General features: G+C 34.3%; 1 protein-coding gene across 1 annotated transcript in view; it reads left to right on the forward strand.

Moving 5' to 3' along the window:
• Window positions 1–1889: 1889 nt before the first annotated feature.
• Window positions 1890–27259, forward strand: part of LOC145683713 (uncharacterized) — a 63236-nt gene continuing 37866 nt past the window's right edge. Inside the window, exons 1-7 of the mRNA XM_081755166.1 lie at window positions 1890–2046; window positions 8417–8483; window positions 17655–17720; window positions 19404–19550; window positions 22975–22992; window positions 25669–25743; window positions 27184–27255. Coding sequence (XP_081611292.1) covers window positions 2005–2046; window positions 8417–8483; window positions 17655–17720; window positions 19404–19550; window positions 22975–22992; window positions 25669–25743; window positions 27184–27255 — 487 coding nt within the window. The 5' untranslated portion in view covers window positions 1890–2004. The remainder of the gene's footprint in view (window positions 2047–8416; window positions 8484–17654; window positions 17721–19403; window positions 19551–22974; window positions 22993–25668; window positions 25744–27183; window positions 27256–27259) is intronic.

Below are 27259 nucleotides of genomic sequence, written 5' to 3' on the forward strand. Positions count from 1 at the left end.
GGAAATCATGGTTGTTTTTAGTATTCACAGTAATGTATACAGAAGAGAATTGTTTCTGTCGCGAGACTTATTTACTATAATTTTATATCATACACGTTGAAACTGTGAAAAACACAGAACAATCGAACTGCTGTATTTAATGAGCAGCTATCACAAGCTGATAGGTTTTCTGAATGAATATTGCTTCATTTTCAAACATCCATTTCCACTTACATAACTAACAGTCTAATAACAAAGTAACGGCACCCACTTAAGTATGAAACAATCAAACATTGCTAACTTTAATTACGTAAATTATAAATAAATATAAAAGCTAAATATAACTTATATGACGGAGTTTCAATTTACTTTCCTTATTTCTGGTATAGAAAATGGCTGGTATATTTAATTATACAATTGAATAGCACATCGCCAGAAGCACTTGGGTTCACAAGAGGCCTAGAGCAGGGAACACATTTGAGCAAGAGGGTATGGATTTACAGCTAGGATTCTGTCGAGAGCCCCCATCAAAGGGAACATTATTGAGTTGCGAACAGAAATGTTTTCTACCGGCAGTGTTAAGGACGTAAAATGTTAGATCATGAATACCAGAGAAATAATAAAGAGAAGTCGCGGCGTCAATGGAAAGACTACCAATGAAATCAATTAAAAAAAATGTATCTCGGAGCTTGGTATCTGACAGGTCAGCTCTGCCCAAATTAATGTCAAGAATTAAAATTGGGCCCACATTGACCGAAATTTATTAAACAATTATTCAGCAATGACTTAAATCAAAGGATGGAGGCATGTGTCTCACTTCGTCAAGTAATTGACGCTATCCCGAACCGTGTAAAATAGATTTTCAGTGCTGAATGTGACACGTACTAAAGCTTTTAGGGAAGAAGTCTTGTCTTCTGGTCAAAGAAACAAGCCTTGTTTTAATGAAGAAATTGAGGACTCTTCCTATTCCATAGCACGTACAGGTAAGGACTAAAATTACATAAATTTACGATTCGTATTTTTTGATGGAGCTAATAACCAACAATAACGTGTAGATATGATTAGAAACTGGTTCATTGTCATAATGAAAACTAGAGAGGTAAATAGGACATCCTGATTTCAGCAAGATTAAATGCCTTCACATTTTGCTACTTCGGTTCGAGAATATGCCAATGACGTATTTCCAGGATGCTGGATTGGCCCCAAATTATCCAATTATTCCAGTTTCACTCGACTGGCCTAATCAAAACCCGAATTTAACGAACTTACGACAATTTGCTCTGGGGATTCATTAAAAATATTGCTGCAACACAAGTGTATGCTACGATTGATGCATTGAGAGAAGCTATGAGACTCGCTTTCAGATGGATGTTGAAAATGATATTTCATAATATAGGGTTAAGTACTATTTTGTGTTCGGAGCATGATGAAGGCCTAACTGATGTGTTAGACATCTAAACACTAAAACAACAGATGCCCATTACATAAGTCGCAATCAATAACATGTTAACATATAGTTATAATTAAAGTGCACATGGTTCAAATATTTAGTACTTTAATGAAAGATGTTTGATTTTCTGCACATCCTGTATATTTCCTTATTTTCCCATGCGTTATATAAATAAAAATAATATGTGGAAAATAATTTTAAACAACTAAATTCAATAAAAGTAGTTTGATGGTGACGGGTTATTTTAAATCTGCACGAATTTCCTTTCCAGCAATGGAGAAATATACTGTTAATTTATCGTAAACATTGAACTTGTCATGAGAATATATCAAATAATATTTCATTGTTATTAGCACCAAATACATTGTTATTGAAACATGCTGCTAGGGAAATCTCCTTGCGGCACAGCTTATAAATTTTTCAATATATCTAACATCAGGTAAGCTGAAAGTGAACATTCATAACACTTTACAAAACACGAATTCACAATGCCTTTATTTTGAAGTCAGAAAGAGACGTGATGTCGCTTCTCATTGTATTGGAATTATGGAATAAGTAAATTTTATTATAACACAATGAGCATACTGTTAACATTTTGCTTCCTTCTGCTAATGAAGGTAGGTGCTATTGCAAAAGTAAATGCAGATTGAGTGTAGGTTACCATAAAGTAGAAATTTTACCGTTAAAATGATTAAATTCATACTAAGGACAGCATTAGATATTAATTTCCAGCGACGAAGTAATTGTGTACAATGTAGTAAAGCTATATTTTCTTTTTACAAATGTGCAATTGCTAATCTCAAACCATGGGAAATGCTATATCACGATAAAAGAAAAGCATATACAGGGTGTTTCGAAACAACATCGACAAAGTTTGGAAGGTGATTCCTGACACCAAGATAATACAAAATGTATAGACCCATCTCGGTGCATAAATGCTTCCTTTCGGAGTTATAGTCTGTCTATAACAAGATAAAGTAAACTTTGAAGATCCACAGCTCCAAAACTATGAGACCTACCGTAGGGTCAACACTTAATTTATTAACTTGTATATGCCCTATCCAAATATCCATTTTTGAGGATCCTGCGGTACTTCCGCAACAATTTTTATAGAGGTAGTTGGTGAGTACTTGAAATTATATGCATGTAGCAAAACTTCTATAAGAATTGTTGCGCGAGCACCTTAGGATTGAGAAACATGTGTTTTTGGATAAAGCATATATTAGTTCCTGAGTGATGTCTTGACCCGATTACGTTAGGCTCCATAGTTTTAGACTTATGAACCTTTAAAATTATTTTCTTTTCATGTTTTCAGTAACTTACAAGAAACAAATGTGAGTGATTCTTCTCTATCAACTGGATCTGCGACATCCTGCACAAAATTCCCAAAATATATAAACAAATAAATGTTTACTTGGAAAACACCCGAAATGAATGTTGCAGCAAAATGTCTGACTCAATTTAACGCTAAGGTTCGGTGTTCGTGAAGTTATATTAAAATTAGATACAATAACTGTGCTATTTCAATTTCATTGCAGTTTGGAGTAAAGTGTTAAAATTATAATCGCTAAGTGAATTACTTGTGTTAAACATCCTCTTCGTTGCGTGATAGATGGCGCTGTAATCTACAGAAAATCAAAATGGGTTAGGTATGGGTACGAGTCGAGCTACGAGTTCTGAGCCGAGTCACTGTTCGTGAACTCGAGTTTCGAGTAGAGTCGAGTTTGATAAATGGCTTGCTCATTCAGCTAGTTTTAACTCGTTTTGAAATAATGGCTTAATTAGACTCCAAAGCGAAAGCCATGAGAAATGTAAGCAGTAATGTGGAATACTTTTTGTGTTTCTCACGATAGGGGACAATGGTAGCATCTAGTCTCGTCTCGATAACAAGACGACAAGGAATTTTTATAAAGACATTAGTTCGGCTCGTCTCGCATGAAAGGGAATAAAATGGGTCAATAACCTCCGAAATTTGAGTTATTGACAATTTTTATCCATAAAACTGAACAAAATGGACCACTCAAATTTATACTAATACATATTAGGGTCCTATAGTACTATATTAAATGTTTAAATTTGTCAACTTCCAAAATTTAAGGTGTGGCCAATGTAATTCTTCAAATCTTTTAACGGATGCAGCAATGTATCTATATCTTAAGAAATAGAATAGACCCCTATATATGCCCATATAATCATATAAGGTAATAAGACCTCACCAAAGGGGGGTCAATAACCTCCCAAATTTGATTTTTTAGCAATTTTTTTACCCATGAAAGGGAACGTGATGGATCACCCAAATTTATAGTAATACATACTGGGGTCCTATAGTATGATACCAAATGTTTAAATTGAGCAATTTCCAAAATTGAAGGGGTGGGCCAAGGTACCCCTACCAAAATTTTAAAAGGGTGCATCAACATACCCATGTCTTGTGAAAGGGAATGGAACTCTGTACACTCCAATGTAACTATATAAGGTAATAAGTCCTCATCAAAGTGGATAAATTAGGTCAAAATCCTCCGAAATTTGAATTTTTGGGCTCTTTTACCCATGAAAGGGAACTACTGCCCAGAGCTCGTGCAGGTTCGGCTTAGTGAAATGTTTGCTCGAATTATTTTTCGGTTCGGCTCGTTAGTGAATGAGCTATGAGCCGAGCTGCTCGATCCCTTGATAAGCTTAAACCCCGTCGAGCAGTTTTGAACATGTTTGGCCGGTGGCCTATAACTTTATGTACTGTAACAGTCTTTGGCTAGAGCCGGAATACATCCTCGTCTGGAACTCAAACGCAGTAGGCTACCTACTGAACGATGTCCTTGCCTTCTAGGCTTCACGACTAAAGAGGTCGGCAGACAACCAATTTCTAGTATTTAAATTTGGCTCGTTTTGGGTTGACTCTAGTTGAAACTCGACTTGAATTCGAGTCGAGTTGGAGGTAATTTTTCAAGTTGAGTTCGCGAATCGTGCTCAAAAATGTCTGTTTCGAGTTTGGTCGAGTTTCACAGAAAACTCGCTCGAACTTACTCGTGCACATCCCTAAACAAAGTTGAAAAGTGATAAGAAAATATTCGAAATGGTGACTATTTTCCGTGATACATTCTATTCATTCAAATCACCTTCTATGAAGCACGGACTCTCGCTGTATATGTAATACTTGCAATGTGTATTGCTGAAAACGGGCACCATTTCGAACATTTGTTTCAGTAAACAATTGAGATGTGTGAGAGGCAAGCAGACTCTCCTAAAACAACCACCACGATGGTGAGAAGTTGCGTATTTGATAGGTAACCGAGGCTACCGGTGGTAGCCTTCCAACATTAATAAAGAAAGTTAATATAATAAGTATAAATTACTTTAAAATAATACGTTTGCAGTTTATTATGTTCTTTTCATAGTACTAGTTTCTGTATATTTTCGGAAACGTGAATACATACTAATTCAACCTCAACGCTTAGAACGCAATCCCTCTCGCTTTCGTAGACACTGATGATTTGGCAACCTTTAGGATACCGCTGTCTACTCCTGCCAACAAAGAGAAACTTGTAACTGCTTGCGCGCCCTCGTACGTTCCTCCGTTACAGTTTGCTAGCGAGCCACGGGGTGGCAACCAAGCAGGTTTCTGTAGGCGGAGTGAGTAAATTGAATTTAAGAGCAATGGCATAGCAGCTATGTCGGGGCTAGCTGAGAATTTTGGGGCATTATTTCATAACGCTTTGCGTCAACGCAATGCAAAGTTTGTGTTTTATCTTTTTGTAACGCTAAAATTAATAGAGATACTAAAGGATTTAAGACCAAATAGCAAGATCACTATGAATATTTTGTAATGCAAAGTGATGAACGAAAAATATTGTATTGGATAACTGGGCACATTCCCTAACCGTTTGCGTTAAAGCAACACAAACTTTGCGATTTAGGTAGCGATAGTGGACATAACAATTATAATGACTGTTTTCTTTCGTTGCGTTGCACTATACTCAGAATTTTTGCGAAGATTGGTATGGAATGACAACCAGTCTCAGTAACAGAGGCGACTCTTGAGTGAAATGACATTGGTAAAATTAATATTTTACGAATGCAATCAACGAGAAGTTAACTGCACAAATGGAATTTCGTTTACGGTGGAAAACATTAATAGTCTCAAAAAAAAAAAAAAAAAAAAAAAGCCAACCACTTTTCATTCACTGTTATTTATATTTTGTATATTACTACTACTACTACTACTACTACTACTACTACTAGTACTACTACTACTACTACTACTACTACTACTACTACTACTACTACTACTACTACTAATAATAATAATAATAATAATAATAATAATATACAAGGTCAGTGCTAACCCACGCCTTCAAACCAGTATACACTTCTGGTGAGAAGCAAGAGGACTCACCTGAAACAAGCACCCCGATACTAAGCTTTTGTCTGGGAAAATTTTTACCGAACTCTGAAAATACTTCAAAAAACGGGATGAACTGCAGAGACCGACAGCCCATTCGCACACATAGGACAACGAGTGAATTTGTCCTTGAATTAAGGAGGAATCAATATTGGGAGATTGCAAGAGGATACAGACAACGATGTAAAGTAGTATGTCGTTCCAGTTATTCAATATTTGCAGTGTATGTTTAATAAAGGAAGCATTAATGGGTATTCGAGATTTCAAGATTGGATGACACATCGTTAACAATATTGTGAAGATATGTGTATTTGGATACATGGCAAAGTAGCTTATGTTGAACAATGGGACATTTTATTTTAAAAGAACATTACAGTGAAAAGAATAACTATTCATTTTAAGTTAAATCACCTTTCGAATTTTTTTTTCTAAGTTCATTTGCCTTTGCTGTCTGTCATTTACTTTTTACGTTTGTAATTTCTCAATTAATGAAATAACAAATTGCTTCCCCGTCCGCATTCCTATCATCACCTTACCTTGGCTAATCTTCAAGCATACACTTTTTTCATCAAGACGCAAATCAGAGTGAATAACCGAGGATATGAACCCGGAACGAACGCCATACAAAATCAATTGAGAGACTATTGGAAGGGACAGTCGACATGGAGCGAGGAAAGAGTTAGAATGTAAACCGCGAGATTCATTTTGAAATTTACGATTGAAAGCCTTGCTCTGTCTTATAGAGCACCTTTGTTTCGGCTAACGCCAGATAGCCATCTACGACGATGTATTGCTTTTTGAGAAGAAGTTTTAAGTTTAACTAAAGTTGCGGTTTTCGTAAAGTTGGTTTCTCAGTCCAGGTTTCACCGACTCTTAACCTTGGTTACTTGAACGGCCAGCCAACCAAACAGAGGGATGGACGAACGTCGTCCCGTTGGAGGAATCGTCGAGAGGACAACGATCAGACCTGCAAGTAAGTGCGAGTAGATTAACCTATCCTGAATGTTACTCCCTTCTTGCCCCTTTTCACTCCCTTTAACATCACAGTCTGTTTCTTTTGTACGTGTTGGATTTCATTTAAATGCAACCCAGGTTGGATCCCGTACCTCATATTTTGTTAAATTCAACGTATACGAAACCCTGGGCGCAACCTGTCGGTTCTGTCATCCCCAATCACGTCATTTATAAGTACATTATCTGAGCTTGCAGACCGACAAGGGGCGACTGCACAATATCAGTTATGCAAATGATATGGTGTTATACATAGAAGGAGATGATTATGAAGTAGTTATTACTGGGAATCCATATGAAATGGAAATCAACATCGAAAACTCGAAAGTTACGAGAATATCCTGTGAATTCACTTCCTTAGGATTCAGTATAGATCAAAGAGAACTTGAAAAGATTTATTGTTTCAATTGTGTGGAAAATATTTTATGACGCTTATTGCACGGAAGAGATCAGCTAAAGAATTACCACAGAAAATGAAGCGGTCAACAAAAAAGATCACTCTTAACTAGCATGTTTAAGATTGGACTAAAAACAATTGGTGTAGTGTTCCATATGGAGTATTGAACTGTATTGTTCAGAGATTTGGACATTATGAACGTCAGGGAAGAAATTTTTAGAGAGCTTTGAAATGTGGTGTTGGAGGAAGAGTAACAAACGACGATGTTTTAAAATTGATAGGGGAGAAGAAGATAGGAGCCATTTGGATTGGACACATCTTGCGAAGAACTTGTCCTTTTCATACCACTATAGAAAGAAAAATTGAAGAAAAGCGAGGAATAGGAAGAAGAAAACAACCTATCAATGATTTAAAAAACAGGTGAATTTATTGTGAGTTAAAAGTGTTAGCTGAATATGCAGAAACGTAAAAGAAACATTTGTAAACCGACACCTAAAAGACTGCTACCACCACTACCACTACTACTACTACTACTACTACTACTACTACTACTACTACTACTACTACTAATAATAATAATAATAATAATAATAATAATAAACTGTTTGTTTTCAGGACATGAAAGAAGGCGGAACACAAAATAATAATATTTAAGAGTAGAAAATAGCATCTAGGTAGTCATAAACAGACCATTGAATATAACGTTACACCAAATATTCCAACTGCTTTATTTAAAAGGCAACATGCTATCAAGTGTTTAAAGAAGTAAGGAAAGAAAATACTTTATCGTCACATTCTTATATTTTTCTTTAACTTAGCATTTATATATCTGTTTAGTCGTATTATCCGTCGTTTAACCGTGTTTACTTGTTATCTGACGCAAAGTGTACCATTCACTACGAGAATAGCTAATTATGACTCATGATTTAGGCGAATATACGCCGAATTAGTGCAGCTGTGTTCTTGGATACATTTCATATCGTTCTCGTGTGTTACAAGCACATTTATTTTTTATACTGTTGGAAAAGTACAACCAATAGACACATCAAATAGTACAAGTATTTCTTAATAACTGTCTCACACATATGCACAATATGCACAATTTTAAAATAGTAAGCTTTAAACTTTTCTAAATGTTGTAGAAAATGTTATTATTGTTCGAAATTCTTACCTTTTCAAACAGATTGTAGCAACTGCATTGGTTGGAGACATTGGTCACATTACTCAAAGTACTTATTTACGGGGACTTGGTAAGTAGAACGTTATGAGGTAAATTTGTTCCCATTTCAGTAAGAAACATTGAAAAAAAGTTACCGAAGTCAAGGATAAACATAATTCAAATTTTCGACATTAACAACATTCCTTTTCATTACAAAAAGTTTCTTAAATATAGCTAAGTATTTATGTATACATACGTTCTATACCTTAATACACCATTATATATATCTTTCAAAGTTTTGTTATCAATAAAATTCATATCTACTTACGAATTTGCAGAACACTTATGTGTCGAAAATTAGTATTAAAATGTACTGTAAAAATAATACATTATTGAATATTATTGTACCACTATACTTTTTACACAAAATAGTAGCATTCCTTTACAGAATATAGTTACATATTTTAGCAACTTCATTTGTAGAGAAGTATGAAAAATTATGAATTGACTTCAATAAAACTCTATTTCTTGGTGCAACTAAGATAAACAATGTTCGTACTTGTAAAAGTCAATGCCGCACGTAAATATGTATTATGTTGAACGATATTTAGGAGTAAGTAGAAGTTGATTTGACTTGGAATGAATTCCAATAATTGGGTTGTCTATATACGTTCCAAATGTTACGAATTTTATCGACGTTATTGAATGGCTGTCAATAATACGTATTTGCATACGTGATAAAAAGTCAAAAGTTATATTTATATTAAATTTGTTTAAATTTGATGAGATTTAAAAAATTAAGTTTTTCATTACCTAGTTCCAATCCAAAAATTGATGGCCTTTAATACTATGACGAAAGGCATGTGCTGTATACTATGTCACACGAATTCTAAGTTAGTAAAATTTGTTGCCAATTAATCAGATAGAATATTATTTTACTTAATGCAATTTATAAAAATATGTGGTATATATATATATATATATATATATATATATATATATATATATATATATATATATATATACATGTAAACTAGTTTAAATTTAATTACACTATAACAATTGCATTTTGCCGTCAATTAATATAATCTTTATAATTTATGAAAATTATGTTAAATGAGAACAAAATCACGTGTCAAGCAACAATTAAATTGCAATTTGCATATAATCACACTCTTTTCAAAATATGATAAGTGTAAACTATTTTACACGTCAGTAAATATAACACAGTTTCTGATTTAATATTTTCAATATATAAGTCTACGTACTTAACTTGATTTTAATTTTTGTTCAATGTCTTTCAAGCGTCAAAGCTATGGGAAATGTTCGCGAGATTTGGATATTTGATTGCAATGTGTTCGAGGAAAATACCTTTGCTTTATAAAGAGATAAGCAGTATAATAACTATATGTTATTGTTTGCTACTCATGTTGCTTATTTATTTAACGCCCTTTTCAATGATGAGGTTATAACAGACATGGGCCTACAGTTTAATCCGAACTCCCATGCTAAGGGCTCGAACGTTATTAATCCATTCGAGCCATAAAAGAGCTTAGAATGTAATGAAATTACTTATTACTATAGTATAGACTATCCTGACTTTCACTTACGTTGTGTATAATTAAATTTATTGAAGATTTTTTTTATTTCAATAGTTTTGACTCTGGAAGTACCTAAATCATATTATTAATTCAAAATTATTTGTTAGACATTTGCAAAATAAACAATCACTGCATATAACTTGAACCAAAATAATACAGGTAAGCGTTATTATATAGTTCGTAGCTGTGTTGATTCATTTGGAAATAAGTCACATTTCCATTGAATATTATATAATGATTGCAATGGCAAAGGAGCTAAGAAACTACTTTGAAGAGTACTTGAATTTTATGTAGAAATCTAGTACTTTTGAAGATATTTCTAGTACTTTTGTTGATAACATTTTGAATTATTTGCAAACGATGTTGTTTGCACTAAACTAGGTATTCTTTCTGTTTTTGACGTCGCATATTATACGTAGCTCTCTTCAAACTTATCTGAGTTTGGCTATCAATTCTAACTTGCTTATCATTTTATTTCGTACTTTCATTGAAGAGAGAATGAAGGTTGTAGAAATAGGTTCGATCTGCTAAACAATAGTTTAATTAGGTTCGTCGCTACTAACTACTTTTCTCACCTTTAAATGTCTTAGATTAATGGAAATACTATCTTTAAATCATGTTAGTAACATTTTGAACAGAGGTTGTTCATTCTACATTTGGCCAATTTCGACTTACCTAAAAATTTAGAAGGATCTATTGCGCCAGGTTCGTAAGTGCTCGATGTGTTTCCCTTGGTTCCTAACAATAGCCTGACAGCGTAATTTCCACTGTAATAGGCTTTTCTGAAGAAACACATTCCCTTTGCACAGCTTTCCAAACTCCTTTCACAGTTGTCACACGTCGTTTTCCCAAAGCCCGCTCAGCAATCCAAATCCACAATAGTTCATAGGACTTGCATCTTGAAATTGAACAGGTACCTCATTAAAAGTTATCAGCTGAATACCACTGGCCTCCTCCATCTCCCTGTAGAATGCGAGGGACCATAGTGAGGTATGTGATGAGGCCTTGTCCATGTTAATGCGCATCAGATTGGCGCCATTTCCGTACATTGTTGGAATCTCATGCTCATAGATCGGCTGCATGATCTGCTCCTGAAACTGTGAATTTATTTTTCAGTTCTTCGCCACCCTGCGAATCTTCGGTTTACCTCGGTAACAGTAGCCAGTAACGACCATGAACCCTTTTGGAAAGGATTCTTTACAGACTCGGACCCACCTTCTGAAATTCTTGGCTCCTTTCTCTCGGCAAATGATTTCCCTCTGTTTGCCGCAGTCGGAGAGATAAATCCATGCTTCATCGAGCGTTACGACGTACATCCACCTTTGTTTTGCCAGATGCCGTTCGTACAGCTTCCGGGCGTTGCACTATCGTTCCTTTTGATGGGAATCCGTGAGAAGATGGCCGCGAGCTTTCATGAAATTTTCCAGCTTGAGTTGATGGTGTAATGTCCGACTCACTGTCACCAAAGACACAAGACGATTCGCCATACATCTTTGTGTTGGCGGATATTCTAGTATTGCCATTTTCGACGTTTCCTCTGCATGGTGGAGGTGGTCTCGGTGCATTCCCGCTTGCTAGGCAACTTCGTTGGGATCCAAACGGTGGAGCTTCGTTGCCCTTGTACTTTCTAATAACATTTTTTTATCCCACTTAAACTGATGTTGCAACCATTCTTCTTGCACTGTTTTCTAATGACAGAAACACTAAAGTGTGCATTATAAAGAGCCGCAACATAGCCTTCCCAAAAAGCGGCTTAGTTTGGGCGGCATTTTGGTCACAGAGCGGAATCACACACACTTGGAAAGAAATTTAACACAACACTCACAACAATGGTCCTGTTTCATGCGTTATTGTCGTTCGCGCGGAAAAACTCCTTTCCCAGGAAGCCACTACACAACACTGCAGGACGCCACGTGCCAGGTTGGGTGAGTCCATTCTGCCCGGGAGGGGGAAGGAACGAAATAGGCCAAACGTAGGTTGAACAACCTCTTTATTTAACATAAAACAAAAGATAAACGAACGCTGAAATTTCGAGGAAAGTCGAAAACCAATGCCTTGAGAAGAATAGAATAAAATACTTTATTAACCGTTGAACAACTACATGTTGTAATAGATTTCGTCAGGAGTAAAATTAATACATATAATAATAGAAGATAATATACAAGAAATAAATATAATAATAGTGATAAGTACATTACCAATATATATAATAATATTTAGTAATACATTATAAATATTACTATTACACTAACTTTATACTATGAGTTGATGATCATGCACTTCTCAAACTCTTTCAAAATATGTAGACAGTAGTTTTTCAGTATATTTTTAATATATCTACAGAACTCTAATCAATTCATTTCATGCGTAGTTTGAGGGAGCGAATTAAATAGTTTTATATCATTATATTTTTAACTTTGTTGTGTCTCACATAATCTAACACGTGGAGTATCAATGTTAAACTTAGACCTAGTATCATGTTCATGTATATTTGCACGTGCATTAAACAAATTAGGGTTCTCTTTTACGAACATTAAACAAGTGTAAACATATATAGATGGTGCCGTCATGATTCGATATTTTTTCAAGAGTTTCCTACAGGACACTGTCTGGTAAACCTTCAATACACCAAACTGCTCTCTCTTGCCATTTGAAAACAAAATGACTCCAGTAGAGTTACCCCACAATAAATTCCCGTAAAGTAAGAGGGGATTAAAGAAATCGTAGTATGATGTTATCATTAATTAGAAAAACTCGAACTACTTCTCACTATCTTCAGCCTAACGCCTCAATTTATTGTAATTTACTACACTGGACTTCCTATTTCAACTGTGACTGCTAGGGTTTTTTTTTCTCTGGTTGAAGTACGAAGACAGGGCAGTTTGCTCTTCCCATATTTCGATTCATACTGTAGTTCCATCGTTTATTTCGTGTGTATGTCAATCAATTTCAGATAAAAATATTGGAGTAAGTAATATTTATGATTTTACGAGAAAAAACTTGAGAAGACTTTATAAAATGGTTCATTTATTAGTTAAATAAATTTTTGTTCCGACTGACTTAATGTTGAGCCTTGTGAACTTAAAATACACCTGTATGTTATTCAACTTTACAATATTAGCAGCAGAAAAAAGCAAATCCATATCTAAGTCTCTCACTTCCAATTTAATTGTTTTATGCTGATTTTGGAGAAAAATATTGAAATATGCTTATCACCAATGTTTCCTGCTGTTGCATTCTTCTAAATTTTGAAGTATATAAATAGAGAAATGTAATTTATGAAAGGGCAAATTACCGGATACACGATATATATATATATATATATATATATATATATATATATATATATATATATATATATATATATATATATATATATATCGGGTGTTGCAAAATAAGTGTTACATCTCTTGGGAGGTTACTCCTGCCACTGAGACAAGAAAAAAAGTTCTCTTGAACTTTCGGTTATCGGATATAGTTTCGAATCTACAAGGTGCCGAAAGCGTGGGAAAATTACTTTCGGACGCCAATAGTTCGGAAACTATCCAACTTAAAGACGGCGGGTAAAAAATTCATTGAAGAAATCATACCTGCTCTATTGAATTTTGCATATTTCACAATCCTACCATGCACGCGCAAGGGATTCCCTAAAGGAACATAGGGAGTCCGGATAATCTGCCAAATGAAAATTGGTCTAAATGGATATGAATTGATAGAGTTTCTACCAAGTAACAATGATTCGTTTGTATTAAGTTAACATCTGGAACAAATACAAAATGGCGGATACCTTCATGTCCGACCGTGTGCGTGGGTTTTCTCGGGGTTCTCCCGTTTCCTCCACTTTCTTCATTCCACCATTTCATTCATTACTCATTATCACCGTCTCCTTTAAGCTAACCGGCATAAGCGTGGGACGTAAAACTCAACCTTCATTTCCGTTGTGCGTGGTTGCATAACACCAGATACGGATGCTGACCAACAGTGACGTTCTCAGTATTAAGTGCAGTGAATTTGTACTCAAATGCTCTAGAAGGACTTCTGGAGTGTCGGTAGTGCACAACAGATGAAGCAGGGTGATTCACACGTGTGGAAACACGTAACGGAAAATGACCAGAAATGCACTCATACTCAGTAAACGTGAGTTCGAAGCTTCCGAAATGTAAGGAATAGCATCAAGAACATGAAAGCCATTGCTAATTCACCAATAATATTTCATCAATCCGATACAATATGATGTGCACGGTTGTATACCAATAAGAAGGCAACAACTGAGGCCAGGTTGAAATTGTGCAAGGGAACTCACTAAGAAACTGGGTAAACTCAAGGAATGTCAATAGTGGGATCACATGATCGATATTGAAATGTGGCCAATGTGTGTGTTGATATGAGTTGAGTTGATTTTTAGTTTAACGTCCCGTTCAGCAGCGATTCTATATGAGACGTGGACCTACTGATTAACGTGGAATCCGAACCACATGAGCTTTCGCCGGAAATCGAACCCGTGTCTCCTTGTGTGTTGATATCGACATGTAGCTAATGGACAAATGTCAACATGTCCCACTACTGCTGGGACATCATCCGACTTGCGAAAAATAGGAAAATAACTACTCAGGTCTTGAATCTGAGGCCGTGTGCTCTCAGTATAATTGGAAACTGCGACCACACGAGCGAAAGCGATCACTCTAGTCCTGAGGCTTCGAGGGAGCCTCACTTTCTCTGTATTCATTTCTTCGAGTAGTACTCACTTTGTTTGGCAAGCGCTCTTTTACAGCTTCTCGACATTCTTGTTTGTTTCATTTTGTTACTCCTATTGCACAGTTGTAAACAATCAGAGCTTTTAGATGTTTCTTCCTATTTCTCATGTCATTTTATTTTCCATATGCATGGTGTTCCAGCAGTAGTGTTACATGTACCAAATTGTTTCATTTTCGTCTTTGTCTTGCCATGTGCACTGTGTGTAAGATACAAATTTCTGGAGGTATTTTCCTATATTTCAAGTACGTCATATGTCCCAGAAGACGTGGGACATGACACAAGTTTGTTATTTTCACGCTCTATCAGAATTTGTACCATGGATTAAGAGATATCTTTTCATATGTGTTGACTGTGGAACAATGTCCCAAACAAAGAGGGACATTGATAGAATCGTGTTCTAGTTACCAGATGTAATAGTAGAATGTACAACGTTCTTTTCCTAGTGTTCGCACGTGGGACGGTGTCCCAGCAGTGGAGGGACATGTTGACATTAGTCCATTAGCTAAATGTTGATATCAACACACACACTGACCACATTTCAATATCGATCATGCGATCCCACTAGTGACATTCCTTAAGCTTACCCAGTTTCTTAGAGAGTCCCCTTGCACAATTTAAACTTGGCCTCAGTTGTTGCCTTCTTATTGGTATACAACCGTGCACATCATATTGCATCGGATTGATGAAATATTATTGGTGAATTGGCAATGGCTTTCATGTTCTTGATGCTATTCCTTACATTTCGGAAGCTTCGAACTCACGTTTACTGAGTATGAGTGCGTTTCTGGTCATTTTCCGTTAGGTGTTTCCACACATGTGATTCACCCTGCTTCATCTGTTGTGCTCTACCGACACTCCAGAAGTCTTTCTAGAGCATTTGAGTACAAATTCACTGCACTTAATACTGAGAACGTCACTGTTGGCCAGCATCCGTACCTGGCTATTATGCAACCACACACAACGGACATGAAGGTATCCGCCATTTTGCATTTGTTCCAGATGTCGACTTAATACAAACGAATTATTGTTACCTGGTAGAAACCCTATGAATTCATATCCATTTAGACCCATTTTCATTTGGCAGACTATCCGGGACTCGTTATGTTCCTTTGGGGAATCCCTTGCGCATGCATGGTAGGATTGTGAAACATGCAAAATTCAATAGAGCAGGTATGACTTCTTCAATGAATTTTTTACCCGCCGTCTTTAAGTTGGATAGTTTCCGAACTATTGTCGTCCGAAAGTAATTCTCCCACGCTTTCGGCACCTAGTAGATCCGAAACTATGTCCGATAGCAGAAAGTTCAAGAGAACTTTTTTCTTGTCTTAGTGGCAGGAGTCACCTCCCAAGAGTTGTAACACTCATTTTGCTACACCCGATATATGTACAGGGTGGTAACTCCACCGACAAACTTTGGGAGGTGATTCCTTATACGAAATGAAAGAAAAAAAAGTTCTAATAAACATTGGACGAAAAACGTCTCCTTTCAGAGTTATGAACCGCCGAAAATTCGAAAATTCAGGTTTCGAAACGCTCTGCTTTAGAAACTACAGGACCGATCCCAAGCGGCTTCAAGAATTACAAAGGAACTAGTATGCGAACTATCTAAATATCCATGTTTTACCATTCTCCGTTATCGGCGAAACGAACTGTAAAAAGGAAATTGAGGTATAGGGATACTCCTTTAAGTACTAATAATGCGTTCGTTTCGCCGATAACGTAGGATGGTAAAACATGGATATTTAGATAGTTCGCATACTAGTTCCTGTGTAATTCTTTAAACCGCTTGTTATAGGTCCTATAGTTTCTCAGGCAGGGCGTTTCGACAAACGATTTTTCGAATATACGGCGGTTCATAACTACGAAATGAGACGTTTTTCGACCTATGTTTATAAGAACTTTTTTCTTTCATTTCACATAAGGAATCACCTCCCAAAGTTTGTTGGTGGAGTTACCTACCACCCTATATATATATTTCTTCTCACGCGAATTTGCATCTATTCAATTAATAATTAATAGATATATAAGTATTTTCTCAACAATCATGGAATGTATCCTTTCTAGTAAAACAAGTCTCTAAGGTATATTCTGCTTTTAAAATTATTATTTCATTCGGATGATGTGAAAATTGCCAATTATAATTTCGTAGTAAATACTTCAGTAATACGCGTACCTATAGAATGATAAGATACATATGAATAAAACAGAGAAACTAAGGTGGTTTCTGCCTTTTGTTTACTTTAATTGTTGCGAATATTTGTTATTTCACTTCACATTGCCGTATTGTGTTGTATATATTTCCATACTGAAGTAGTACTAAAATATTTATAATCACAATACTATGTTCAAAATGCACTAAGAAGGAGGTATATTTTTAATGCGGCAATATAAAATTAAGTTTCCGTGGATGAGACATTCAGTGTGCTGAACACAGTACCAGTCCTTTACTTCACTTTAAATGTCTATGTTAAATGGCAGATTTAATATATTTCTGTTTCATTTGTCTTGTGCTAAAATTGACGCAATATTCCTAACAGTGGCACGTGTCTACGAATAAAATAATACTTCTAACGGTAACAACATACTACTTATGAAAGCTTTGTATTATAACTGTGTGTGTTCAAAAAATTCATTAACTCATTAAAATGTTAAGAAGTGAAAATTAACTCGTCGTTTAATTTCTGCTATAAGACAAATTAATTTTTCATTAATTTCTATCAATGATAAACTTGTGAAGTTCTCCAATATAGTATACAATCTATTTACAGTAACACAGAGCTTTTGTTAAGTCCTTAACAACACATTTATATTTGTTTTAAATTACGATAACCGCAAAAGAGGCTTTCACTGAAAATAAATATCTTTCCCTGATGTTTATGTACTAACCTCATGTTATTTCTTGACAGACCACCAGATCGTGAGGCTTCCAGAAACTCCATATCGACTGCGACGATCCGTACCATATGTATCAGGTATTTTGTTATTTTGTTTTATATTTTACTAATAGTACTATATTTATCCCATAATATTAATTTATTGTGTATAAAACTTGCTATTTTTTAAGCTTTTAAAGATTTATATATGGATACTTTGAAACAACAGTACCACTTTGGGAAAACAGTGGTTGAGAAGTTTTAACTTTCAAAACTGTTAGTAAATTATTGAAATTTCAAAAGTCATGTTATGTGTGTTGTAACTAGAAGGGAGATTTTTCATTTAAGGTTTGTTCCTAACGGTCGTATCTTCAGTGGCGTTCTTTAATAGTTGAAAACGAAGTTTTCTGCACTAACTTTTTGTCCAAACTTATCTTGCACTTGTGAAACGAAATCATGCTCTGCAACAATAGAATAACGTAAAACCACATGCTGCTCAGGAAAGTGTAACTGAAACACTGCAGGAACTTGATTATATCAAATAGATTTCACACCTCGTACAAAGTTCTGACCTTGCTCTTTCTGAGTATAACATGTTTCAGTCAATGAAACACTTCCTGAAATCACGAAGCTTCACCAATTAGCAAGAGGTGGAAGGATGTAACTGACTTCTTTGCTCACAAGATTTGGATCGAGAAATTGGTAGAAACGTAGCTGCATACAATCCAATACAATTGGTCATACTTTAAAAGTTAACCTGGTTTTATTTTAGTGTAATAAATACGGGTATGTTGTGTAGGAGAATATTGCAAGAATTATGACATATTCCTGTGCTTTTATTTGTGTTTGAGTCAGACCTCAAAACATAAGAAGGTTCTTGCTGTATAGCTTGTACACATAAGTGTTATAATATTTTCCTATAGTTGTCTCCACTGTAAAAAAAGTCCAGACTTTGACTGAAATATATTTTTAAAATTACCAGCCCATGATTCAATGCTATTCTTATTTGTCCGTAGTTAATATAAACAATAAAAAAAAAAAACTTGCACTACACTACAGAATAAAATTACACCACATTAGATTATTCAATAGTTTCTTTTCGCTATTCTAAATTTCAAATAGGTTTCCAATTCTTTTCAGATCGCTAGGTGGATGATTAAATGGTTACAAGTAGGAATATTGATCCACCTTACTTTGGCCCAAACTAGCACTACTTTACTTCACTGATACCATATATTGTATTCCGTTCAACTAGCCATTGGTGTAATGTTAAATTGTGCATACGATTATTTTTTTTTTCAAATGCCAAACCATTTATTAAATAAAATGTTAACATTTACGAAGGAGAAACAATATAACCATAAATGAGATTTTTATTTGTTATAGGTAATTGGTAATCTAGTATTAATCTAATTCATATCACTTTCTTCCTCTTTTAGTGAATGAAAAATTCTAGGCTAAGAAAAATGCATTGACTGTTGTTAAAAGATAATGCACATTTGAACATCAATGGTATTTAAAGATATATTTATTTTGAACGAAATATTTCTCTGATTTAAACAGGAGGTTTTTCATATTATTCCGCCAATATGGTTATTATTGTAAATGGTTCCAGTCAGCTGCTCTATAGTTTTGTCAAATTGCAGTTGTTACAGAATGAAACTTTTTAAAAATTTGATAAAAGTTACCTGATTCCTTACGTTTTCAATGTAATCTACCTACTTCTTTATGATGAAAGTGATCTTAAGAAGCTTAGAAACACTTTTTTGAACTTATTGACAGGGAAAGAAAGTAAGAATCTTGGAGAAACAGGGGACACTAAGGGGTTATACGGAGAACTACAACCACCTTTAAGAAAAGAAACCGACCAAGAGAAATCTGGCCCAGAATCACGGAAAGGAATAAATTTATTAACATCTGCAAATAGAGGTAAGCACGTCACTTTTCTTAATTGATGCATCTAGTTTAATTTACATTGGATTGATTCATTGATACAAATTTTATATATATAGTATAAGAGTGTCTACATTAATATTATTTTTATTTATAATTCAGATCTAGTTTGTTTTGTTGGAGGAGAACACCGTTGATAAGAAAATCGACAACGACATTTATATGTGGTGAAGATTGTGTACATGATAACATTATTGTTTCAAAATGCAAGTATGAGTTATAGAAAAGAACTGACGTTGTTAGGAAAAGCAAATCAATATACATATAAAGTAGATTGAGAGAGTTTTATTTTATCTCTCTACACCTTAAAACAAATCACTGTGGTACTTACAAATTCTTTCTTTCTTTCTTTGTTTATTTATTTATTCCCGGTTTATCTCAAGTTGTTCTACACGTACTTTATTTGACATGAATTCGAACAATAACATGGACATTTCATAGTAATTAAGTAATTTCAATAATCAACTCGCTTAAAAACTAATAACGTAATATCTTCACATTAGCAATTTGAAAAAAAAAATGAAATGAAATCTTTGAGTTTTACGTCCCACAGTTATGCCGGTTAGGCTAAAGGAGTAATGAATGAAGTGGTGGAATGAAGAAAGTGGGGGGAAACGGGAGAACCCCGAGAAAACCCACGCACACGGTGTTTTCTACCACAAAGTTCACTTGGCGGGGGCTGGGATCAAACCTGGGACCCCTAGCACCAGAGGTGAATGCTCTACCACTGAGCCACCGCGGCCCCCATTAGCAATTTGAGTTACGGAATAGTTTTGGTTAGCATAGGTTCCATTTTGAAACAGAAACTACAACTTTGAAGCATCTTATCACATGTTATGCTGATTTATATTGTATTCCGTTCATCTTGGCAATATTTTACCCTTTCTTTTTGTGTACCCTGTACTGAATTCAGTGTTCAAGTACGTCAGTTTTGATGTTATATATTGTTTTACATTGGAAGTTATATATGTATACCCTATTACTTTATAGCACGCCTGAATATTGATAGAATGCCCCATTCTGGAATGAAAGTTCATACATAAGGTGGACGTTTTATCTTGATATATCATTCTAACTTGGAAACTAGCAGATTCAAAACACCGAAATTTTGTACGACGCAAACACTAGTAGGTGGGTGTAACCATACTCGGCGATAAACTAAGATAACAGTTTTGCATACTCCGCAATACTTTTTCAAATGGCATAAAGCAAGATTATTAGATGCTGAACAAGTAATCTACATGTCGGACGAACATTTCTAATGTTCCATTGATTATTCAATGTATGAAAATAAATAGTTTCAAACATCCACAATTTCGAGGTATCTATAGCAGGAATACCGGAAGCGAGACGGATGATGTAATGGATATTAAAAAGAACTGTAATGTGTCTAATCTTGTAATTATGATGTGACGTATTTCCATTGAATAGGAACCAAGTTCCAAAAGATTGAAATCTCAACAGTTTGTAAATGCCTTTATTAAAAAATATTCTTAGATAACCATTACATTCGCTCTCATAAATATCCTTAAGTAGGATCACAATGTCCTTTACAGTAGTTTTAGCCTCCAGTTGTTGTGGAAATACAGTAAGCACTGGTAAAATTTATACGAGATAAAATTATATAGCTGCAGGAACTGGTTGTAATTACTTCTACCGAAAAACATTGTTATAGTCAGTGGCGGCGATTGGACATTAAAAGTGGGGGCAAGACATCATCTGAATATTTTTATATCAATGTCAGTTTTCCTGGTTGTTTTTAATACTTTGTTTGACGAAATGTTTTATAAATAATAAGGTACTACCTTTCTAAGTTAAAATACCGTACATTGTATTTCATATTTTATTAAGTAAATTGACAGTACTAACGGAAGTAAGTATTAGCCCCTTGTACTCTTAAACAACGAAAGTATAAAAAGAGATACAGTATATTGTAGGTGTGGTTTTCAGAATTTTAAAGTGAAGCATTTTACACTGGGACTACCGATGACTTTTTTTTAAAACTTTGTTACATCTAATATTTTTTATGCATTCACATTTCTCTTAATAGCCATAAGGTAAATATTTGGTTTTGCAAGAAAATGTTTCAGATATAATTTTACTGCAAGAATTAAAAATATCACATTGATGTTGATTGAAAGGGGTTTGTGATGGACAAACACCGTGTATGTGAGTTTTCTCTGTGTTTCCCTGTTTTGTCCCATTATTCCACCATTTCGACATTTCTTATTATCACCATCTCTTTTAGAGATAGAAAGTAACTAATTTATATGATTTCAATGTCCCAAGTGTAGGCTACATCTGTCCCTGATCCGCCTATTAAAAAGGCTTTCTCGAACTATCACTTTTGTTAGAAGACTGGATCTTTATGGTTCCGAAGTCTACAGTAGTTAGAGAATTTGAAATGAAACTCACTTGTTATTCTTAATAAACTATACTATAACGAGGAAAGAGCATCACAGCAAACATGGATATCCACCGTTAAAATCACCATTACCCACGAAGTTGCTATCACATTGTGTCGCTAACGAAGTACTCGTCAAACAGCCACTATAGCTAAGTATTGCAGAAATCGCTATTGAAATATTCACTTCTGTTCAACAGTTACTATGTGCAGTAGGGAACGTATGTACTGCCAATGCAATATTCTGAGTTGTACTTGCGTGATTTCAATAAATTAACCTCAAACTCATGAGTTACTGGTTGTTATACGGGAATGATGTAACGAAACTAGATATGACTAGTAGAAGAATAATATTGTCCTTAGGAAGTGTTATATTATGTGTTTGTAGGGAATGAAGACTGCATAAACTTTCCGGCGTGATACTCTTACATGGTATGATCGTTTTTATGATCGTTAGTTATTAATAAGGATTTTCAAATTTACAAGGAGATCAATATTACAATACACTACACTTAAATACAACGATAAGTAAATGTATATAGTGTCATGTGTATTTTGAGAAAAATAATTCAACTATATTGTTTTTGTCATAATTAAAGAGTGCAAATCCAGAGTAGTGTCAAATATTAAGGCTATAGCAACCGTTTCTCTACTAAACCAAGTATATTTTATTAAGAAAGCCAACAATTGTCTGTTAACTTCCGAAGTTTGGAAAGTTAGTTTGGATCCAGTTCACTCTCCAAACTATATGGTGTGATCTGACACTATGTTTACTGCTGATGCATATGCAATTTGCTTCAATCAGCATTGATTATTTTAAGTAATACAGCATAAAATATAATTTAAGATATGTAATAAAAGTTAATATATGTGTTTATGCAAAATATTTTTTTAAAAATATAAAGTTAATATGTTTAATTAATACCATTAATTCAGTAAAAATACTATCCTAACATTGAAAAGTGTTTGCATTATAGACATCTGGTTCTGTTGCAGCAAAGGAAATGAGATTAAGTAAGTACTGAAATCCAAGTTGGTATTTTTAATTATCTTTAAACTAACTTTTAGATTATTATAAACAGAAACATTTAAAAACACTTTCTATTTATTGTAATTTTACCAAACTGTATCTTCATTCACTGAACCTTTGAACACATAGTATTGATTTCAAACAAATTCGTGAATTTATCCACAAAACCAAGTAAAATGGTAGCTTTTAAGTGATGCTCTTAAGTATTGTTTCAGTACTCTGTTAGTTTTCATGTTTATTTTCTATTTGCAACATAGATAAAATTGTGTTGTAGTGCAAATTCATTTACAAGTCTATCAAATGCAAACAAATGATATGAATGTCAATATACTAAACCCAATTTCAAGATTGCCCTCTATGATTAATGAGTATAGTGCTTTTGTATAGGTCTTTTCCGCTGATCTATTGCGTGGCACGTGTGGCTTTGCTGCTCGTGCTCCTGGGTTTGATTTCCGGAGATTGCCTTGAGGTCTGGCAATTTGAATGTACTGCTGTGTTTCATAGTTTACCTTAATCTGTAGGTTCACGCTTCACATAACTTCGGAGTTGAATTCGAACCAAGTAAAACATAGCTTATTATAGGGCGTGTAAACGAACTTTAGCTTTATTTTTAACAGAAACACTAAGTCATTGTTGGACATTATCCTTGAGATTGATGAAATTTCTCAGATTAATTACGTCACTTGATAATATACCGTGATGTAGATAGGGAGAAACAGACCTATCTTTTCTGAGTTTTGACTCAAATATGTTCAAGAATATTTTCCCAGTATTTCCGTTCTCTTATACCTAAAAAAAGTAATTGATTTTATATAAGCACTGTTCAAGGATATATCAGCAAAATATTTTTATATATTATTTTGTTCTGTACTTGTGATGTTTCTCAAGAACGAAAAGGACACACTTTTCCTGTTAAGCTGCGGATTTTTATGCTTCAAGAAAATGCAGTGAGCTACATTGTATATTTATGTGTTTTAAGCTACATATTATATTTCTATGCCAGTAATCATTATAAAGTAAATTCAAATAGTAAAGCGTTAGTTCTGTAAATAAGTTTGGGGAAATGTGTATGATAATGTTTTGAATGTGGTACATAAATAAACATTCCGCTGATATTCCAGCATGTCTACGTTAATATTTTTCACCTTGATATTTTTAAGGTGTGATCTTTTCATTAGGATAAGCGAATACATTAATACTGTTTAATTTGTTAGTTTATTACTGTTATTATTGTCTTCAAGCAAATGGTAAGCCCAAAATACTGTAATAAAACATGTCGACTTTGGATACATTTTGGTTCCCTTTGTCGTATATCACAAGAACACATACGCATTTAATACTTGTTATTCAACTTACAAATGGCTATGGAAATAATGTGAAAACCTGTAGTTTGTAACATGTAAAATTAACGAAGTTTTCATAGTGGCAATAAGCGTACAACGTGTCCTTTACAAGTAGGACATTATGTGATTCTACGTAGTGCATTAGTTGAGGTAGGGTGAAAGTTCGTGCTGAAACAGGCAGATGGTAGTGATGCAAAACAAAAATCACGTTGAGATTTATAGAGACCAAATCGTAGGTGCACGATTAGTTTTAGGTCAATGTATAAGGTGTGTTGCGAAGAACAGTGTCCAATATGATGACGTCAAACAGAGGTGATGAAAGACTTCGACGAAAAATAATGGTAAAGGGAATGGAAGACGGTGAAAGGGATTAACGAACTTTGAAGAGGATTAAGCAAGAACTGTAGAACGACTGAATAAAAAGAAACTAGATAATTCAATGAACATAAGAAATATCTTATTTAGACAATCACACCTCTTAGCGACTTTCTTGACCTGAACATTCTCTTTCAAGATGCAATGTTCAAATCGCTGATCAGAAACAACAACTCTTTAAAGAGAAAAATTGGTTTGGAAAAGAACATTGACTGAGTAATCTGGGTCATTGAGTTCAACTTCATCTTGTGTCTAACAAGGACATTTGGTATGATGAACGCTTAAAGATGCTTAGAGCTGCTATATATGCGCGGTATGGTGTAGTCTTAGTGATATTGTTGGACAAAATTTTGTTGTTCGCAATTGTCATGAGACTACTCTTACATGAGTCATTAATACTACGTATTATGTGGACATTTCATTTAGCCATGTGAGGTTTGTGGTACGTATGTTATTTGGACCAACAATTCATAGATGAAAGCTTCAATAGGCATATGTCAGTTGTATTGTACAATGCGAGCCTTGTATAAGGAAATCTGTTAGTAATATCTTAAGATATGTCTTAATTATGTTTCCATTAAGCGTCGGTCGATATAGCTGCCCTTAGATACACCTAGTTTATATTAAACTATGGTCAGATGTACTTAAGAAAAATGAGGAAACACGAGACCCTAGATGTATGATGAGAATAGTTTAAATTCCATGTCAAATCGATTATGCTATTTTTTCATTTTATGGCTGAATCTATTTCTGATACCACGTAAGACGATTAGAAACATTATTTCAGACATTATTTTCCTTGAAAAGTATATGCATATATTCCAAATATCGTTATTTTAAATTAAAAATTAAAATAACACATAACAGGAATCTTTGTTATAAAATCTTAATAAACCTAGACTAGATACCAACTTAAATTATCTACAATATATGTATTTCCAGGTCCAATGTTCCCACCAAGATTACTGAATCCATCAGAGTATAACGCTTTTATGCCCACAGAAGAGCTATCTAAGCGTAAGTTATTTTTTATTAGCAGCATATTGACTGTTTATCATGTTGCGGTAGGAGATTAAAAAAATGAGTTTAAGTTTCGTTCCTACAACAGAATTGACGAAAATTGAAGGTTATGTAAGACACTTAGAGGAAGGTCTGCGAAAAATATGGGAAGAAAATAAATACTAAAAAATGTACCAGCGTATTAAGAGTAATACTATATATATATATACATATATATGAAGACCTGAAATGTTAAGTGATCTTAAGTGCCAAAACCTGGTGTTCGAGGAACTAAGAAAAACATTACTACTTTCACAATATGAAAAAAAGTTTAGTGCAGACAGTGCATTCTGTTAGCAGTTAATATAAATAATTAGAGCTATATTGGCACTTAAATATCATAGCAGGGCATTGGCATGGGGATGTCGATCACATATCAGAAACAAAACGTATTTTCTAGTTTTTTACAGTTTTGTCGTTGGGATCATTTAACATTTCAGGTGTTTATATATATATATATAACGGTTACAGAATTCGTTTTCTGAAAAAACTGACAATTATTACTGTAAATATAGTTATCGGATATCAACTTCGATGGATATGCTTGAAAGAGGGAAAATAAATACCTGAAGCAACTGACGTAACATAAGACAAATCACATAACGTTAGGATGCCGAAAATTAAGGACAATACGGTGTTTGAAGTCACTGAATCTTAAAATGCCATAGACAAGTGCATAGAGCCAGAATAATGTTTGAGCTTATATTGCATATGCAAAATTTATCTTGCAGAAATTTGTATGACAGTCAAGCTTAGATAAATTACATTGTTTCTATCTAATTACCTGCAGAGCCAGTTTTATGGTCCTGTTATTTGTCTGTTTTGGAGGTCAGATAATATGGATAGATAGATTTATTTTGTACATTTGAACCTTGCATATTTGCCTGTGCACTCGCTATCTGCACGGACTGAAACTAACATCCATTCATATGAACTGGATAAGAGTTCATATGAATAGTAGATCGTGTGCTTCATAATATCAACGTTACATGAGAACCGGAAAGGAAAATTCACACTCATATCTTCCTGATGATCGATCAGATACAGATTTCTCACTCGCGTAATTGAGTTACTTAGACCTATTTCTTTCTCTTATGCAGATTTATGAAATAGATGTATGAGAATGTTTATGTTTTATTGTTTATGAGGCTTCATTCTCAATGAGAAACTAAAGATGAATGCTTATTATAGTGAAAATGATGTGGGAGTCATATCTTGACAAGGAAAGATATAGAAACAATGTATAAGTCCTTAATATGTAGTCAATATTATTACTCAATACTTGAAATATGAACGGAAAGTAAAAGCACTAATAATAATTTAAAGAACATTTAGAGATGATTTAGCTTTTGAAATGTAAAATTTAGACAAACACTAAATATTTATTTTATATTTTAGAAGGAGAGGTAATGATCCAGAACCTAAACCCTGCAATGGAGAAACTAGTCACGTCATACGCTTCTAATACAGGTAA

This window comes from Thermobia domestica, chromosome 4 (genome assembly GCF_964235325.1).
Source record: "Thermobia domestica chromosome 4, izTheDome1.hap1.1, whole genome shotgun sequence".
NCBI classification, from domain to species: domain Eukaryota; kingdom Metazoa; phylum Arthropoda; class Insecta; order Zygentoma; family Lepismatidae; genus Thermobia; species Thermobia domestica.